Source organism: Topomyia yanbarensis, chromosome 3 (assembly GCF_030247195.1).
Source record: "Topomyia yanbarensis strain Yona2022 chromosome 3, ASM3024719v1, whole genome shotgun sequence".
Lineage (NCBI taxonomy): Eukaryota > Metazoa > Arthropoda > Insecta > Diptera > Culicidae > Topomyia > Topomyia yanbarensis.
The window spans coordinates 349,507,125-349,526,284 of NC_080672.1; the positions used below are offsets into that span (position 1 = coordinate 349,507,125).

General features: G+C 42.4%; 1 protein-coding gene across 13 annotated transcripts in view; it reads left to right on the plus strand.

The window, feature by feature from the left end:
* Positions 1-19,160, plus strand: part of LOC131690789 (protein phosphatase 1 regulatory subunit 12A) — a 247,265-nt gene that overhangs the window by 154,941 nt on the left and 73,164 nt on the right. For all 13 annotated transcript variants that reach the window (XM_058976803.1, XM_058976800.1, XM_058976799.1 and 10 more), the window contains 4 exons: positions 14,802-15,866; positions 16,485-16,665; positions 16,736-16,980; positions 17,044-17,094. In XM_058976803.1, the coding sequence (XP_058832786.1) occupies positions 14,802-15,866; positions 16,485-16,665; positions 16,736-16,980; positions 17,044-17,094 (1,542 nt within the window). The remainder of the gene's footprint in view (positions 1-14,801; positions 15,867-16,484; positions 16,666-16,735; positions 16,981-17,043; positions 17,095-19,160) is intronic.

Genomic DNA, 19,160 nt, shown 5'->3' on the forward strand with positions numbered 1-19,160 from the left:
GAATTTGAAGCGACACACAATTTAGTCCCGTCCAGTACGATTACCATTCAAAATCTTCGCTCACCGGCGTAAGGAGTCTTAAAACAACCAATTCTGTGCATCGCTAGATCTACGCGTGCCAACTCGAATCAATTACCACACCGCCGATCTCAACTTTATGAGCGGGCTTGTAGACGCAGTAGTCCTTCATAAAATATATCGCCAGCAACGTGTGATGGCTATGGACAGCACATAAATATTTCTGCTTCAGAAATGGTCCAACCGAGTTCAATGCGTATGACTTTAAACGGGCGGTTAGAGTCTTTGATGGCGAAACATATTTGACATTTATTTTATCATCAGGTGGGTCTCGTAAGGAGAGTTTATTCATACACGGGAACAAAATGAAAACTTTAAGAATACAAGGAAGAGAAAGAAATTACAAGAGAAAGATAAGTCAGAAGTGATGCAAAATTTTTCACCTATCTTCTTTTCTTAGCATGAAGATTTAAAAAAAAACCTTGATCAGCAACAGATCATAAAAGCTTCTTTGTTTCATTCGCATATCCAAAAAGATGAGCGTGTAATGTCTGGGACATAACAGGAATGTCGTGACGGAACTTGAACTGGGAATTCAAATCTAACGATATACTTTGTAATCGACAACCCAGCTGAGTTTCATTCCCAACAAAGAGGGACCACAAAGGGTTTAGAGATAGCTCTAAAAAGAGAATTTTTCTAAACCGAAAAAGAGGCGAATGACCCTAAGGTTAAAACCTCTACAATCAAAACAACAACAAAATGTGTGCCGTTTCCATTATTACCGCAGCTCTGAAACCAGCACAGACTGTTTTGATTAATACATTTAGGAGATACAATTCTGTCGAGAATTATTTACCGTTTGTTTGGTTATTCGTCAGTCAATCGTCTAAAAAGCAAGGAAAACATCCTTGGCATCTACAAGCAGTTTGGCATCTGCACATCATCGATCGTTGCTCCATCGACAAACATTTGCTTAATGTAGTTAGAGTCCGTCGCTTCATTTTAAATGGCAGTTGCAGGTCAAATCTGTGATAGTAATATTACAGGAATCTTCAATATTGGTGCTTGTGAAAGACAATAGCTATTCAAATCTTTGGATTACACTGAATTAGTCAGTCCGTTATGCCGTCTCCAATTATCTCACCTAGTTGTGTCTAGTCCAGTTATTTTTAACATTCTCCAAACATTCTATCTAGTTTTGTATTTATTTTCGTCTAGATTTTTTAATAAAGCTTCTAATTGGATAGTTTATTTGAGTACTTTGATTCAGTAACAATTGAAGGACATTTGTGTATTTAATTTAAATTTAGTCCAGAATAACATACCACCATGGTGGAGAAAAATTTGGATAAAAAAAAACTATGTTTTCTCAACTAAGGAGAAAATTGGTTTTAAACCACTTTTGCGCGTTAAGGACACGAAACCTATAACTAAATTAGTTATTGGAGAGGCGTTTCGAGTTCCTCCCAGCAGAATCCGACACTAACTTAGTTAACGGACTAGCCTTGCGCCGGATTGACGCTAGCTCCAAAAAATGAAAACACAGCTTGTGGTTCTGAGCAAACCTACGTCCTTCCTAGTCCTACGTGATGCCCCGTAAGAAAATAAGTTCTGATTTAGGCTGATGAGAATTAATGAACCGAAACTTGATTTGGCTTAGCAAGCCAATGCAATATGCACTATGCTATATTTGCAATCGGTAAAGAAAAAAATTTTGGGCACAAACTATTTTTTCTCCACTACGGAGAAAATTGTTGTAAACCTTCAATGATAACAATTTTTTCTTCAAAAAATGGTATAAATCATAATTTTTCGAGTGCTACTTCAACAGTTATAGCATTTAATATATTTCTTCCTCAAATTTTCTTATAGTGCCAATGTCAAAAACTTCCAACGAAGTGGGCGGGATCTAAAATTGTCCAAATGATGTGAAATTTGACCTCTAAGTTTGTTTTGACATTTGTCACAATATGAAAGGGGGAGCCTATAAGATATCAAAAAAAAATTGCGATGCCCTAATGCTAAGTACTTCGTTTTGAGCTCGACATGCGATTACAAATTGCGATCTTGAATCAACCAAACTGAGTGCTTTCAGGGCGGCCTGACTTTCAGAGCAAACATAGATTCTTTTACCGCAAATTCCCTGTTGAAGTGCCGCTTGTACACCACACAGAATCGCGAAGATTTCTGCTTGAAATATGGTACAGTATCTACCAAGCAAATGAGATCGGTTTAATCTCATTTTACGACAATAGATACCAGCACTGTCTCAGCCCTCCAACAAAGAGCCGCCAGTATAAGAAACTAGCCATTCCTCACGAGGAATTGAAGGTTTCAAAAGGAAAACTACATGTGAGTGTGTATAAGCACCATAAGTAACCATTTGGAGCCACAGTCTTGTGTGGCTAGTTGCACGATCGATTGGGTTACTGTTCCAAAGCCCAGTAACCTTGAGATAGTATCCACAAGAAAGTGCTTCTTGTTTCAGGAACACAGAGGTTCTATATTCAAGAGTGCCTCTAGAGCAGCAATAGGTGTCGAGAACATACCAGTCATCGCCATCAAGACCATTCTCTGAAGATTATTGATCTTTGACTAGATTGTCATGACTTCTCCCTTTTTGCCACCAAACAAGGCACCCGTATATTTGTTGTATAAATCCACTAAATGCATTTCGTTTGAATCCTCAAGACTTACCGAAAGTCCCTCTACATTGGCTAAAGGTTTGAGTCAAGAACTACCCCAACGTACTAGGGGTTACACCACTGTAGAACACGAGAAAATAAGCATATTTCGGTATTTTGTCTATACACCATAAAGAGGTAGATCGGAATCTTGTTAAATGGCATTTATAGTACTAGTTGTGAAGCACAAAACATATTTTTTTCAAGCGATATTGTCACAAGATGGCGGCTGTGTAGCCTTCAATATCAAGAAAAACTCCTAAGCTTGATTGCTTTTGCAAAAAGCTTTTTCAATGTTGTAGACAGTATTGTGTAACAGGGTGGTAGTAGACTTCCCCTGTTGATATGCATGTTGCATTGCAAGCTAACATCCCGAATGTAGTGGTAGATTAATGGTTCCACTGTTTTGAGAAGGAATGAGGTCAGACTGGTCGGTCTAAAGCTCCCCATAAGTATCGCGGCCATCTTTGGGAATGAATTATATAACCATTTCCCGCCGCGCTAATGTGTTGTAGGGGAGATCGGGGCTAGTTGGCGGTGTTTTCCGTTTTCAATTTTTACCGCTTTGATGTAGGTAGATCTTGCAAAAGAGAACACGCGGCATGAAAGAGCAGACTGTTGGCAACATCTTTGATTTTTTTAAAAAGTGTTTGATGCATTTTCTCCTTTTTTAGAGACAAAAATATGTGAGGCGGAAAACCCGCCAACTTACCCCGGCCCCGGGGTAAGTTGGCGGTATGTGAGGATATGCCAAAAACTAAGCAATCAAATGGAGATTCAATTACCTCAAGGGTCCTTTTGGAACGTGCTGAATGTCTTTTCGAGAAAACTGTATATTAACCGACATTTGCTATTATATTTCAATTTCAATACCGCGGCATTTTGACTTTGACGCTTACTCCCTATTAAAAAGCAAATTTTCGAAATTTTTCGTGCAATTGGCTGGAATAAATGTCACCTACATTGGCGAGATACACAAGAAAAAGATTTTCTTACTTTGGAGTGAATTCCAGAAATAAAATTTTTTGATGACTTTTTTGCACTGTAAATAGTACCGCCAACCTGCCCCGCGTGCAACACCGCCAACTTACCCCAACCGCATTTTTTATTAGAAACTTTTTAAAAAATAACTTTTGTTTGTGGATAGATGTAATATCTAGATGAATAATGAAAGCTCTCTTCACGCGCTATCGAAAAATATAATCATTCGGGAAATAGATTGAAAATCAACCTAAATACCATACCGCAAAGTATTTAAAATTTAGAAAATTTACTTGGTGTGCTCGAAAACACAATATCGCCTACAATTTCAACAAAACAAAATGTTTTGCAACAAAAACACATCGGATAATGTGTTTCACATTACTTGAGGTACACAACGAGAGACAACGCTTTATGTCTAATAGAAACGGAGAAAAGGGGCTTCCGCCAACTTACCCCAACCGCCAACTAGCCGGGCTCCCCTATCCTGTTGCAAGACTGTAAGTAAGAACCTTTTTTTAAATATGCTTGAAGTGTTCATAAGCCTCTCTGTAGTAGAACTGGAATGATTCCATCTTATCTCGGAGACTTATACGGAGCAAAGTTTTCAGTTGTCTACAGCAAATTATTAATTACCTGAAAAGAACTCATGGGCAGTCGTCAGTGATGGCTTCGTACACCCTGGAAAGTGCGTGTGTGTCAAAAAGAGTCTTTCGCTTTTGAAAGAAACTTATTTAATCTACTAGCCTCGTTGCGACTTGAGGCATTTCTACACAGGCTTTTCCAACGACTTCGCTTAAAGGATCGAAGGGTATTTATGTGTGCTTTTCGAGTCAACTTAAATTCCTCTGACCCATCGTTGTGCTTGCGATTCCTAGTTCTTCTACATAACTTTTTCAGTCGAACAAGTTCGGTGTTTCATCAACGGGTTCTTCTAGAAGAACGCTTAACTGGAAGCAGGCAAGCCTCTTGGTATGCTGCTACTATGAGTGAGTTTGTTTTATCCACTACCTCATCCAAATCACTTGGAGAATCAATCGTCGGAAGATACCCATGAAACCTAGTTGCCAGGCTCTCTTATTAGAGGTCCCAGTTCGTAGATTTGGGATTACGATATGTGACGATATGTAACGAGACGTTTCAATGGTTAAAACGATGTACCTATGATAAAATAACGACGGTTCGAACTCATTTGGTACGACCCAGTTTCCCAACTCATGCGTAATACTGTCAGAGCAGAGAGTTACATCTAACATTGCTTCTCTGTCAGCTCGTGCAAATGTTGGGCCTACATTAATTATGTGCAGATTTGTACTACTTAAGTATTCCATCAATACAACCCTTTTGAAATAATCAGAAGGTGATGGTTCATTATGCGGAAAATATGCCGAACAATAGACGTATTTTTAGTCTATGTTGCCAACAATCATATTTACCGTTACAGCACAAATATCGGGAGTTGTGAGGTCGGATATAAGAGTGGGCGTAGCGTATTGGTAAATCGATTGCCTTGTACGCAGCGCACCTGGGTTCGAGTCCCGACCCCGCACATAGGGTTAGAAATTTTTCCTAAGAGATTTTTCTAGCCCGAAGAGGCGAATGACCTTAAGGTTAAAACCTCTATAATTGAAATAAAAAAAAATGCTTCAATAGCATTATTCGCGAGTATGCAAGCACGAGGCATTTCACGAGGATTTATCATGCAATTTTTGTTGAAAGCTATGAAGACGGGTTTAAGTAGCTTTCCAACATAGAAGTTGCCTTCCTGCACAAGGCGGGATAGATGCATAGTTGCTGTACGTTTACGCTGAAGACAAATGTGTGCTACTCTAACAATACTCGATCACAGCACTAGACATTTCATCATGCAAAGAAACAAACGGTAAAAAACTCATCCATATTTCGCGTTTGAGTCAAATAGGTCAATGTCAATACGACTAACTTTGGTTTCTCACGGCCCATAAGAAGCTTTAGTTCATCAAAATGTGATGGAACCTCAGCAATGTTCAAAAATAAAAATTTGTAGCGCTGTTCTAATTTCTACGTAGAGGAATCGACTTGTTCAGTTCGTCTCTTACACTACCCTAGGTACACTAGGCATTGTGATTTATACCAACATTCAATTTCTGTTCAATTTCACCTTTCTGGCAATTAATGCATTTATGTTCTTCCGATTTGCAGTCTTTCGCCGGATGATTGCCACTGCAAATTGGGTATGTCATACATTCGGCCTTACATTCAGCACTATTACGATCAAACCCGCAACACTTGTAACATCGTGTGACCTCCAGACCATCGAACACACGACACCTATCCCATTCAATGTTTAGTTTACCAATCTCAATTGTTTTGAAGAATGTTTCCGCATCAATTTCAACTATTGCGCTATATTTGGCATATTTCAACTTTTCGTTTTAATACATTGTACGCAACTTGAAATGCCACACAAATTCAGTCAAGGATTCTTTTAAGGTGAAGCGATGCCAAAATCACAACAAAGGTTCGGTTATGTTCGGCTATGTTCGGGTTACGTCCAGCATCTGTGTGCGGCTAGAAAGTACTATACCGATATGAGATGGCACGCACACAAGCGTATCGTTCAGCAATCAGCTGACTGTTTTTTGCACCACGTGTTTCATTTGTTTTGAAAAATAAAAAGGTACAAATTTCCCAAACGAATCAAAATTCCGTGAAGAGAACCTATTCATCAGCTTGTGCTAACATACCTGCATACAGTGATACAATTTCTAAGCAATCTGAGATAAGACACTCAAGTTACAAAAGATTTTGTCTTGCGCGCCAATGCAATGTTTTGATTTTGACGATGAAATAAAAAGAAGAAGCAGAAATGACGGTAGCCATTTTAGCTGCCACCTTGTGGCTCTATTCAGCATGTCCTTAACTGTTTAATTCATCACTCATAGCTATGGGTTTTTGTCGGTTTCATACAGTCTCGCACCGATACTTCAAACTGGAATCTCATACTTTATTTTACGTTTGCTTTCACCCGAGTTATGGATCTTCTTCTGATTTAGGTAAAATATGCCCACAAAAATAAGTAAGGCTAACTTAACTGCTATAAGTATTACCTATAGAACTGAAATTATGGCAATGAGTCTGATTGCATTCCGCTGGAGCAGCGCTGCCGGGAACAGTTTCATTCAAAGGCGAAAAATTAAATTTTAATATTTCTTTGTTGACTCGAAATATATTTCAAAACTGGTAAAACCAATCTATTTAGACTGTTTTTGACTAATTCTTTCCATTCATTCGGACTATTGTAAATGTTCTATAATAATTACTTCGGCATCAAAGGGGATTTCCTGATTTTAACAGAATTAAAGAAATATTTTTTTTAAAGTATTTTCAATCAACGTCGACAGGTTGGTCATTGATAAGGGTTTAGTGACTATAAAATCAAAGGAGATAAAGAAAACTTCGTCGAAGCGTCGACGTGGAGCTTTTCCGATATCCTGATACTTTAAAAGCAAAATTACTTTTCTGCTGAATGTTCCTTGTGTTTTAAAAATCGTTTGCCTAATAAAGTTTCAATTTCCACAATATGTACCATGTTGAACAAGACTGCATTGGGGACGGGCATAGCGTAGTTGGTAAATCGATTGCCTTGTGCGCAGCTCACCTGGGTTCGATTCCCAACCCCCCGCACATAAGGTTGGCGATTTTTCCAAAAAGACATTTCTCCAACCCGAAAAGAGGCGAATGACCTTAAGGGTAAAACTTCTATAATCAAAATAAAAAAGACTGCATTGTAAATATCACTTATCATTTATCATATTGTAAATATCACTTACCGATTTTTTAAAATGCCTCGGTTTTACTGAAGCCTAGTCTAATACCTGCGTTTCATCTACTGTAACTGTTGCTTTTTTTTTTTTTTCAATTTGTTTATTTGATAAGGCACGTATGCGTTAGCTTAAAGGTGCCATTTTTTCATTGTTTTACATTTTGAATTTCTTAAAACTAGGGGGTTACACATTTCAATATTATTTTGTTTTATATAATGAAACTAAAAAAAAAACTTTACAGCTAACTTATACATATAAAAGAGGGTATAATATAATATTCGTAAGATTTGGGGGACGGGTCATTTTGTGTGTTCTTTGTATAGTAATTCACTTTATGATTTTTAGAAGGGAGATTGTAGGAGAAATTATTTATTAACTAAGCGGAACATTTTACAAGCTTATTAACTAGAAATAACTAGAAAGAGTGGTTCAAGATTAAGGGGAATTAATTAGGGCTATTTTAAAGTAGTGGTACTGTTGGGCATTTCTTAACGAGATTAAATATTGATCAACTAAAACTAAGCACTTAAGTTTTGGGAATATATTCAAGGGGAGAAGGGGATGAAGTCATACATCTGTGTATCAGAGACATGGGAAGGAGAGCGGACAAGGCTGAAGGGGGGGGGGGGGAGGGGGGGGTGAGATATAAACTTTCAGTTTCCGGCATCAGGAATTAACGGCCAGGATTACAGATTCGAACGGATTGATCAACTAACACTAGAAGATAGGGGGGCACATAAGTTTTGGGAAGATATTCAAGGGGAGAAGGGGTGAAGTCATACATCTGTGTATCAGAGACATGGGAGAGAGGGTGGACAAGGCTGAACAGGGGGGGGGGATATAAACTTTCAGTTTCCGGCATCAGGAATCAACGACCAGGATTACAGATTCGAACGGATGTATCAAGTATTGGGACGCCGGGCGGTTTTCCTCGAGCCGGCAGGGGTTCCTCCAGACGATTTCGTAGTACGGCTCAGATACGGATCGGGAACACACCGCGCTGCGTGTGTGATGTTGTACTGTAGATCTCGTGTTGTTGGTTCATTCGACAGATGTTTTGTCTCGTCTTGGAGTCGTATCAAACCATCGTTGGGGTACGGTAGGCGGAAGAGGGCACTTCTGGGAATAATAAGAGAAAAGATAGGGGCATTTAAATTTGGATATTGATGGTTTTGAGGAACGTGTATATAAGGGACATGTAGAGAATATCGCGGCTTGCTAGTACATCTCGAACCGGGACATTGGGTGATCTTCCTCGGGCCCGAAGGGAATCGAATAGTTGAGATCTGGCAGAACAGTACTCGGCGCATGCCCAGACAACATGTTCGATTTCGTGATAACCGTTGCCACAAGCGCAGATACCGCTATCCACGAGCCCAATACGCCGGAGATGTGCGTCCAGCGTGTAGTGATTGGACATGAGCCGAGACATCACGCGAATGAAATCCCGACCCACATCCATCCCTCTGAACCAAGGTTTCGTCGATACCTTAGGGATTATCGAATATAGCCACCTTCCCAGTTCACCATTGCTCCATGAAGTTTGCCAACTTTCGAGGGTTCTCTGATGAGTGATACTGAAAAATTCGCTGAAGCTAATTGGTCTTTCATATAGGGTAGACGAGCCCTTATTCATCTCATTAGTCAGGATATCACACTATTTCGTTGATAACTCGACTTAGAGTTAGTGGATTGCGCTTAAATAGGTATCATCATCTTTGCTTCGTTCCTAAGAAGCAGTACAGTTAAAAAATTTTCCTGGGAAATGTAAAATACTCGAGTATGAGCGAAGCGAAAAGTCGAGCACAACGTACCCTTATTCATCCTACCATTTGAGCTAATGAGTTGAATAGAGATAGCAGATACTGCTCTAACTAATGTGTTCAAATGGGTGAGATGAATAGAGGTGCTAAGATGAATTAGGGAGCAGTTACCCTATGTCACCTTGTAAAGCGCCCGCCTTAGCTAAAGAGTCCGCTTCTTCATTACCTGGAATGGAGCAATGCGAGGGAACCCAAACTAAGGTAATCTTGTACGATCTTACAGACAAAGCACGCAGGCGCTCCCAGATTTTCCCCAGAAAATATGGAATGTGCTTTCTAGGTTTCATTGAACGGAGAGCCTCGATTGAGCTGAGGCTATCCGAGACAATAAAGTAATGATCGGTGGGCAAAGTATCAATGATCCCAAGGGTATACTGAATAGCAGCAAGTTCTGCGACGTAAACTGAAGCAGGATCATTGAGTTTGAATGAGGCGGTGAGGTTTTGATTGAATATACCGAAGCCAGTGGAGCCGTCGAGGCTTGACCCGTCGGTGTAAAACATCTTGTTGCAGTCGACTTCTCGAAATTTACTATGAAAGATGCTTGGGATCACTTGCGGACGTATGTGATCCGGGATTCCACGAATCTCGTCTTTCATGGATGTGTCGAAGAATACAGTTGAATCAGAAGCATGAAAGAGATTGACACGGTTGGGATAGTATGAAGAAGGATTGATATTTTGTGCCATGTAATCGAAGTACAAGGACATAAATCGGGTTTGAGAATTGAGCTCGACAAGCCTTTCGAAATTTGCAATTACTAACGGGTTCAAGATATCGCATCGGATGAGCAATCGATATGAGAGTTCCCAAAATCGATTTTTCAGCGGAAGGACGCCCGCCAGCACTTCGAGACTCATCGTATGGGTCGAGTGCATGCAACCCAAAGCAATACGCAAACAACAATATTGGGTTCGCTCTAGTTTGATGAAATGTATGTTCGCAGCGGAGCGGAAACAGAAACTCCCGTACTCCATCACCGACAATATTGTTGTTTGGTACAGCCTGATCAGGTCTCCTGGGTGGGCACCCCACCATGTTCCGGTTATTGTACGGAGAAAGTTGATCCTTTGCTGGCACTTCTGTTTCAGATACCTAATGTGACATCCCCAGGTTCCTTTAGAGTCGAACCAGACCCCGAGATATTTGAAAGTTGAAACCTGAGCAATAGTTTGACCCATTAATTGAAGCTGTAGTTGCGCTGGTTCACGCTTCCTTCAAAATACGACTAGCTCAGTTTTCTCCGTGGAGAACTCGATACCTAGCTGGAGGGCCCAAGCAGACAAATTGTCCAAGGTATCTTGCAATGGTCCTTGCAGATCGACGGCTTTGGGACCTGTAATAGAGACCACACCGTCATCTGCAAGCTGCCTTAGCGTGCAGGAATTGACAAGACATTCGTCAATGTCATTCACGTAAAAGTTATAGAGAAGGGGGCTTAGACATGAGCCCTGGGGAAGACCCATGTAGCTAATTCGTGATGTCGATAAATCACCATGCGAAAAATGCATATGTTTTTCAGACAGCAAGTTTAGCAAAAAGTTGTTTAGAGTCGGTGAAAGACCATGCTGGTGCAGCTTCTCAGAAAGAATTTTGATAGGAACTGAATCAAAAGCCCCCTTTATATCTAGGAAAACTGATGCCATCTGCTCTTTGCTAGCATAAGCCATTTGAATTTCTGTTGAGAGCAACGCAAGACAATCGTTCGTCCCTTTGCCTTTGCGGAAACCAAATTGTGTATCTGACAGTAAGCCATTTGCTTCAACCCAATTATCGAGGCGAAACAAGATCATTTTCTCGAACAACTTTCGGATACAGGACAGCATCGCAATCGGTCGATACGAGTTGTGGTCGGAGGCTGGTTTTCCTGGTTTTTGAATGGCGATGACCTTCACTTGCCTCCAGTCATGAGGGACAATATTACCCTCAAGAAACTTATTAAATAAATTCAACAAGCGTCTCTTGGCAGAGTCTGGCAGATTCTTTAACAAGTTAAATTTGATTCTGTCTGGCCCTGGGGCTTTATTGTTACATGATAAGAGAGCAAGTGAGAACTCCACCATCGAAAACGGTGTTTCGTTCGCGTTATTGTGAGGGGACGCGGCGCGGTAGATCTTCTGTGCCGGGGCGGAATCCGGACAAACCTTCTTGGCAAAATCCAATATCCAACGGTTTGAACATTCCACGCTCTCATTAGTACTGTTTCGGTTTCGTAAGCGTCGGGCCGTACTCCAAAGAGTGCTCATCGATGTTTCTCTCGTTAGTCCGTCGACGAACCGGCGCCAGTAGCTACGTTTTTTGCCTTTTATCAAACTCTTCATGCGCGTTTCCGCCATCGCGTACTGTCGGTAGCTAGCTGGCAGCCCGTCGTCCCGGAAGGTCTTATACGCAGCGGCCTTCTCCGCGTACACGTCTGAGCACTCTTTGTCCCACCATGGATTGGGAGGACGCCCGCGTGAATTCGCGTCTGGTACGCGTTTAGTCTGAGCTTGAATCGCGGTATCGAGAATCAAGCCAGCCAGGAACCCGTACTCTTCCTCCGGAGGAAGCTCTTGTGTCGATTCTACTTTTTCGGATATCGCGGACGCGTAGCTCTTCCAATCAATATTTCGTGTGAGGTCATACGAAACATTGATTGTATTCGGTGGCCCTGAACCGTTAGCAATATTAATTACGATTGGCAGATGGTCGCTGCCGTGGGGATCAGAGACTACCTTCCACATGCAATCTAACCGCAGCGATGTCGAGCAGAGGGACAGGTCTAAGGCGCTCGGACGCGCTGGAGGGGCAGGAATCCGTGTCATTTCACCCGTATTCAAAATAGTCATATTGAAGTTGTCGCAAAGCTCATGGAGTAGGGTAGATCGATTATCGTCATGAAGGCAACCCCATGCCGTGCCGTGGGAGTTGAAGTCACCTAAAACTAGCCTCGGTGCGGGGAGGAGTTCCGCAATATCGCAAAGCCGTCGGTGGCTAACTGAGGCTCTAGGGGGGATGTAGGTGGAAGCAATGCAAAGGTCTTTGCCTTTAATTCTGGTTTGGCAAGCGACAACTTCAATGCCTGGTGTCGAGGGGAGGTCGATCCGATTGAAAGAATAGCACTTTTTGATCCCCAAAAGTACTCCTCCGTAAGAGTCTTCTCGATCCAAGCGAATAATATTAAAATCGTGGAAGTGTAGGGTTATTTCTGAAGTGAGCCATGTCTCGCATAGGGCAAATGCATCGCATTTCAAATTATTTAGTAAGAATTTAAACGAATCGATTTTCGGGATAATGCTTCTGCAATTCCACTGTAGAACAGTGATTAAATCCTTGACCTCGTTCGATGAATTAGCCATCGAAGGATACAATCGCTGAAAGAAGGGGCCAGTTCGCAGTGAACTGCATCAAAAATGTTTTTACTGCGGGGAGAAAGCTTATCAAGATACTTTTAAGGGGGTCAGAAATGTTTAACGCTGTAAGAATACGGTCCACAATGTCAGAGAAATTTATTAAGCCAGCACTGTTTTCTTTCTCTGGCTGAGATATGGGAACACTTGGGGTTTTTGATGTTCCTGGAAGTGCTGGGAACTCCTTTTCTGAGCTCAGGTTACTGAGACCGGGAGCGACTTGCTTCGGTTTTGCACCAGTACTTCCTTGAGTAGTTATTTTAGGGGGACCATGAAGAGACACCTTCTGGCCTTTACGACGAAGCTTGGAAGAAGAAATGTTCTTCCTTTTTCTACTACTTCTAGGTACAGCAGAAGATGTTCCCTCCTGGGGTTCATCACAGTCGCCTTCGTCAGTAGACAAGTTGGTAAAGATGTTCGTAGAGACAGGTGGCGTAGCTATCTTAAGCATTTCTGCAAAAGATCGCTTAGAGCGTCCCTGAAGGGAACGCTTAAGATTTTCCTCGCGCTGTTTGTACGCGGGACATGAAGGGAGATCATGTGGGTTTCCCCCACAGTAGAGACACTTTTCGACATCTCTACCACAGGAATCATCCGCATGATTCCCACCGCATTTTCCACAGCGGGCTTTATTGCTACAATGGGAGGCTGTGTGTCCCAATTGTTTGCAATTAGTACAGTTCATGACCCGCGGCACAAAGAGGCGAACAGGTAGACGAACCTTGTCAAAGAGGAGGTAATTGGGTAGGGCAGAGCCGGCGAAGGTCACCCGATAAGAGTCTGAGTTGACGTATATTTTCTTGCCGTCAGCTGCGACTGATGCTGAATGCAAACGTTTGCATTCCAGTATCTTCACTGGCTTAAGCATGGGGTCTTTGAAACAGCCAGTCCCATATTTTAGCAGGTCCTCGCAATTCAGACTCGAATCGGAAACGACCCCACTGACTTCAACCCTGCTAGCTGGAATATAAACCCGGTACTCCTTCGTAAAGGGCTCGTAGCCAGCAATATCGTTTGCCTGAGTAGAACTGTTAACCACCACCCGAAGCTTATCAGGGCGAATTTTCGATATTTCTGTCACGGCCGAATACCGATCCGTCAGAACTCGAGAAATCTGCAACAGATTCAAACACTTTTTTTCTTTGGTCCGGAAGAAGATCACAAATGGCCCGGTGGCCGAGCTCGGATATACCTTGAGCCGGGGAGCCGATTTTATTTCGACGTCCATCTCACCTTGAGATGAACCGCCGTCAGGGGAAGTCATTTTTGCACGGGCCTATTGCCCAGTGCACGTTATTAAGACAACCAAGAAGGGGAAACGAAAACTAATACTTAGCTTGTGTATGTAACGGTATCCAGACGGCTTACTAAAAGAACACTGCTTCACTTCACTGACCGGCTAACGGTACTCAGAAACAGAAACACAAAAGAAGGGAAAAATAATGAAACCTCAACTAGGCGTAGAGTGTGCCGATAACCTTGAACGCGGATTAACACTATTTGTCGCTATAGAGTGTACGGACCGATGACAAAAGACTTCTATCTCGACTGAGTGCTCGATAACGAAATGAGTAACTGTTGCTTATAACCACCTTCATCGTTCTCTTAAAAATGTTCGTTTGTGCACAACTAGTTTGATCCAAAAATCACAAACATGATACTTTGAAACGTCAGAATTCTTCCTGAACAGTTTAAAACTGTTCTACCCGCTACTCTTTTTAGGATATGGATTTTGTCGTCTTTAATCGTTTTAATACCTTTAATTAACAATTTCTTGGGTATGTTAAGACATAGTCAACTTATATATCGTCTAATTATACACAATCCTTTTATACATAAGGTCGAGTTCCAATAAACCAACTAGGATTATAATAATATTGAAGTGGCCTTGACCTACTCTCACGGTCATTCACATCAGCTTTGTACACTTTACACGAGGAATCTTTCATCTGCTTCATTGCCATTTACTCATCTACACCCGACCAACCGAACACAAAAGATCATCCTTCACCAAACGCCCACTTAATATATCCGTACTGAATCGCTGCATTCACTTGGCTTCTAAACGACCAAATCCCTGTTAACTCAAACCGACAGAGCGACCCAGCCACAACCACGTCCACTACCACCGCAACACCAACAATCACCACAACTCCCAGCAGTACCACACCCACGTCATCTACATCCATCCCCATCAACGATCGTGTGCCATCCGTGGACGGCAGTAGCAGTGGTGGTGCTAGCAGTGCGGCAGAGGTAAGCAACAAAGTTCCTTCTTCAGCAACATCCGCAGCAGCAGCAGCAACAGGACCTCGGATCAACAGCGACGAGCAAGTATCTGCTAGTTTCACAATCAGCGTCCCTCCATCGAGCATGGCAGCTTCGGCCACCGTTAAATCGAACCGCGGTGACGGAGGGGATGGTGGTGGAGGTGGTGGAGGCGGCGGAGATCAACGATCTCCGGATGAGGACGGCAGTAAGATCAGCGTTTCGTACACGATCACCACACCGAGGCTCGCCAGTTCGGCTACAACTATCAAGACGAGTAGCGTAGAAGCCACAACGAACGCCAAAGAAAAAGATACGACAGAATCCCCCACAGTGACAGCGGTCTTCAGCGTTCCTGGTGTAACCGCTGCCAATACGACGACGAATAACAACAATCCTAACAGTAACAACAATAATCTTAACCAAAAGACTGAATCAGACGAGTTGACGAGAACGAAACCTACGATAGGTGATTCTTCGATCAGCAGTACACCAGCTTCCGCGGCATCGATAACGGCCACCATTCGGACACCAAGCTCATTTAGTACCAGCAAACGCTCACTGTTCGACATCGATAACGCTAATTCACTTACGCTAGCGGAGAAACTCCGCCAAGAAGCAAACAAGTACGCCGAAAGTGATAAGGAAAACTTTGCCGGTTCTAAAGGACCGATTACCACCGGTAATGTAACTGCGACGACTACGACAGCAACAGCACCGAAAAGTGAGGCCATCGCGAGTACTACCTCGGTCACGTCCGTCGAAGGTACAGTATTACTGCGGAAGGATACGAGTGCACCCTCATCACCGCTGCATCAGCATCAACAGCATGCGGCCTCGGCGATGGCTGAACGGAGACCGTCGTGGCGTTTGAAGGTGGATGGTGGATCCAAGGTAGGTTTCTTTGTGCTGCCGCTGCATGGCTTGTGTGAGCTGGCGTTTTCGTTCACTAACTAAAATGCCCGCAATATCATTGAGATGCGAAAACACTAATGTCTCACCAACCATATATTCCTTTGGTTTGATTCCGGGAGCTTAACACATTGCAAAGATATTTGAATTTAAAGATAGATAGTTATAGTCTTGAGACCATTTGTCATGGAATTTCAGACTGGGTTATGAATTTTATTCAGGATTAATCATTAGAAGTGTTCTACCTTTTCGCTAATGGTACCATTTAGGTGTTGAAAAGTACCGTATTTTTTAAACCAAAGTTCTTTTAAACTAACGTACGTTAAACATTCCAAACATTTAGAAAAAAGAAACGTCAGCAGTCTAGTATATAGTTTTGTATTGTATTTGTCTAAGTTCAATAGCCTGCGCTTATGGTAATAACTGTTACCCATTTGGTGAAAAGAGTTTGGGCTCCGATCTCATTAGAAATTCCTGAATTTAATATTGACCTATGCTAGAGACATATCGTAGTTCAATATTCGAAAGCCTGTCGTAATTTTCTCGGTTTTAGAAATTATATGTTAATTTTAAACTATTTTATGTATTCCTGATATACAGTTCAAACTGGAAGACGCCTCGGTGCCAACCAGTATCTCCGCCACATCTCCCAGCACCACCAGCAGTACCGTCGTCACTGCCCTGGATTCCTCGAATAACCGACAACAAAACGAGCTAAATAGTATTTCAATGTCCTCGTTGGCCCAACGGAGGCAGAACGGCGACAGTAGTAGCCTAATCAGTAAGTGTTATAGCCATTTCGACTGACTGTCTCAATACAAATAACTTGTTCATATAAACTATTTCACCAGCATCTCGTCCTACATCCGCACCAGAGCTGAGTAGTTCCATAACGACGCCCGTCGTCAGCAATCAGCAGTTACAGCAAAACGATGCCAGTTTGCACTTGCGGAGACCACTGAAGGCTAGTGAGGAGAACAAGGAGAACGATAAGGAGAACGAGAACCGCAGTAGTGCCCAAGCAACGCAGGCGGTTATCCAGAGAAGGAGGCGCCCAAAACGGCGTTCCACTGGCGTGGTGCACGTCGACATGGAGGTAAGGCGGGTTAACAGGGTCTATAAATGTGTGACAGATTATAAGTCTCTATTCTTGTTTCAGGATATTGATGCGGAACGACAAGATTCTCCAGTCGACGGGGAAGAGAAAGAGGTAAGTACATCCATATAAAACGTGTGTTGAGAGCAATGGTTTTTATTATAACTTCATTTATATACTAAATACATGCTAACGTTAAACATTTGACTTTGGCATGGCAGGTTCAAGAATTCATTAGCACCTTTTTGTCATTCAATTAGCTGCATCTGACTGCATTGTAGAACTCGTCTCCGTCCTACTGCTGTTCTACACATAATTGTCCCATGTATATACGGAATCCCATAGAACAGTGCTTATAAGAGCAGCCTATTTGTTATACAGATGTATATAATCCTCTTTTGATGATTATAGTTTTTTAGCAATACTAAAGTACCGTAAATGCTTCCCAGGATCTTTAGTATGAATCTTGAATTATAATATCACAGGAAAATGAACATGTATTCAAAATGTGTCGTAAATCCTTGGATGCACTCATCTACCTCGAGACGATCGTATAGGCTGAAAGTCGCGCGATGTGTTTAACATGCAATATTAGCAGACCGGACCCTGATTCTTTCGATAGATGGTGTCTACCTCTAAGATGAAAGTCAAGGGTTTCTGGATGGTTGAAAAAGTAACTTGGAATTATCCCACCAGGCGGCGCTAGTGCGCACGGTCATTCGCCTTTTAGTGTTTTTGTTACATGTAGCTACTAAGCTAAGTGTTACATATACATTTAATTATAGAATTGTGCAATTGTTTTTTGCTTGGAGTTCGGGGTGGTTATGGAAGTGTGAGATGGCATTCTTTTTCCTTGGCCACGGGCGACATCCCCAGCTCCATGAAGGATGTGGCGGAGGACCAGCGGTGGGTTGGGATTGTTTGTTGGCCGATAGGTATAATCCATGAATGGTTTCTTGAGTGCAATGGTAGTATTGTATTGAGGGCCAAAGGTTAGTAGGTTTGGTGGAGGATACGGGCAGAAGTTTGTTTGCTGGATTATTGTGTCGTTGCGTGTTTTTGGGCCACACTGCATCTGGCCATTGGCGACTTCTCCAATACCGGGGTGTGTAGCAGAGGGCCCATCATTGATGTGGGTGTAAAGTTTAGGATTACACGTGTTCAAATAGTTCGGCATCTTCCGGGAGATTAAAGACGATCCTTATAGATAGGGTCGTTGATCAGGATGTCGCGGATTGAGAGAGGAAGGTCGTATCATTCTCGGAGGTCCCGGAGTTCGAGATAGTTGGAAAGAATGTGTTCAGTCGTCTACCGGGTCTGGCAGGCAGTGCATATGGAAGGTTGGGTGTTGGAAATAGTATTGGCGTAGGAGATCTTGGTGTGTTGGGTCCGAAGTTCTCTTCAGTCTTCGCGGTCGTCCCCTTTTTCAAGGAATGCTTGTATGTTCTGAAGGTGTTTGACGAAGTTGTTGTTGAGGGCATGGGTAAAGTTCCGGATGATGTTGGTTGCTGGCATTTCTTTTGTGGAATCAGAATATATTGGCTTAAATGGCATGTTCTCCGTATGTAGTCGGAGATTTGTGACTTACCGTCTGTTTGCATCATTTCCTGAACGAAGGAGTGGAAAGGAGAACGAGGTGTAAGAAAGTAGAACTGGAAGCGTGGGAAAAATAACAGCACAAGAACAAAAACAAACAGCAGGTAAGTAACCTTACAAGTAGGTCAACTCGCCTGCGAGTAAGCCTAAAGCTCTATACCACATTTGATAAGAAACTTTAGTATATCTCTGAGTTTCAGTAGTCCAAACATGGTGTCATCTATGTAAGGACGGCCAACAACTCGAAATCGCAATTGCACTACTGCTGGACAGTTGCATAGCAGATGATATGTGGTTTCGTAGTCGGATTCACAAAGATCACATGAAAAAGGCTCAGCGCGCTGAATAGTGATAATTGAGTTTGCAGTGGCCGGTTAAAGCCGTGGTCAGCATGCCGCACTGGAGCTTCGAAAAATGTAGGAGATTTTTCGAATTCGGTTGTTCCAGAAACGCCTTTGTTTGGCGACACGTTTGTAGATTTCTCCAATAGTTGCGGTACTCGGACGAAGCCCAGGATCGTATTTTTTCCCTTATCCAACTTGTCGAAATTGGCAGGGCGGGCGCAGGACCAACGAAATCAATCA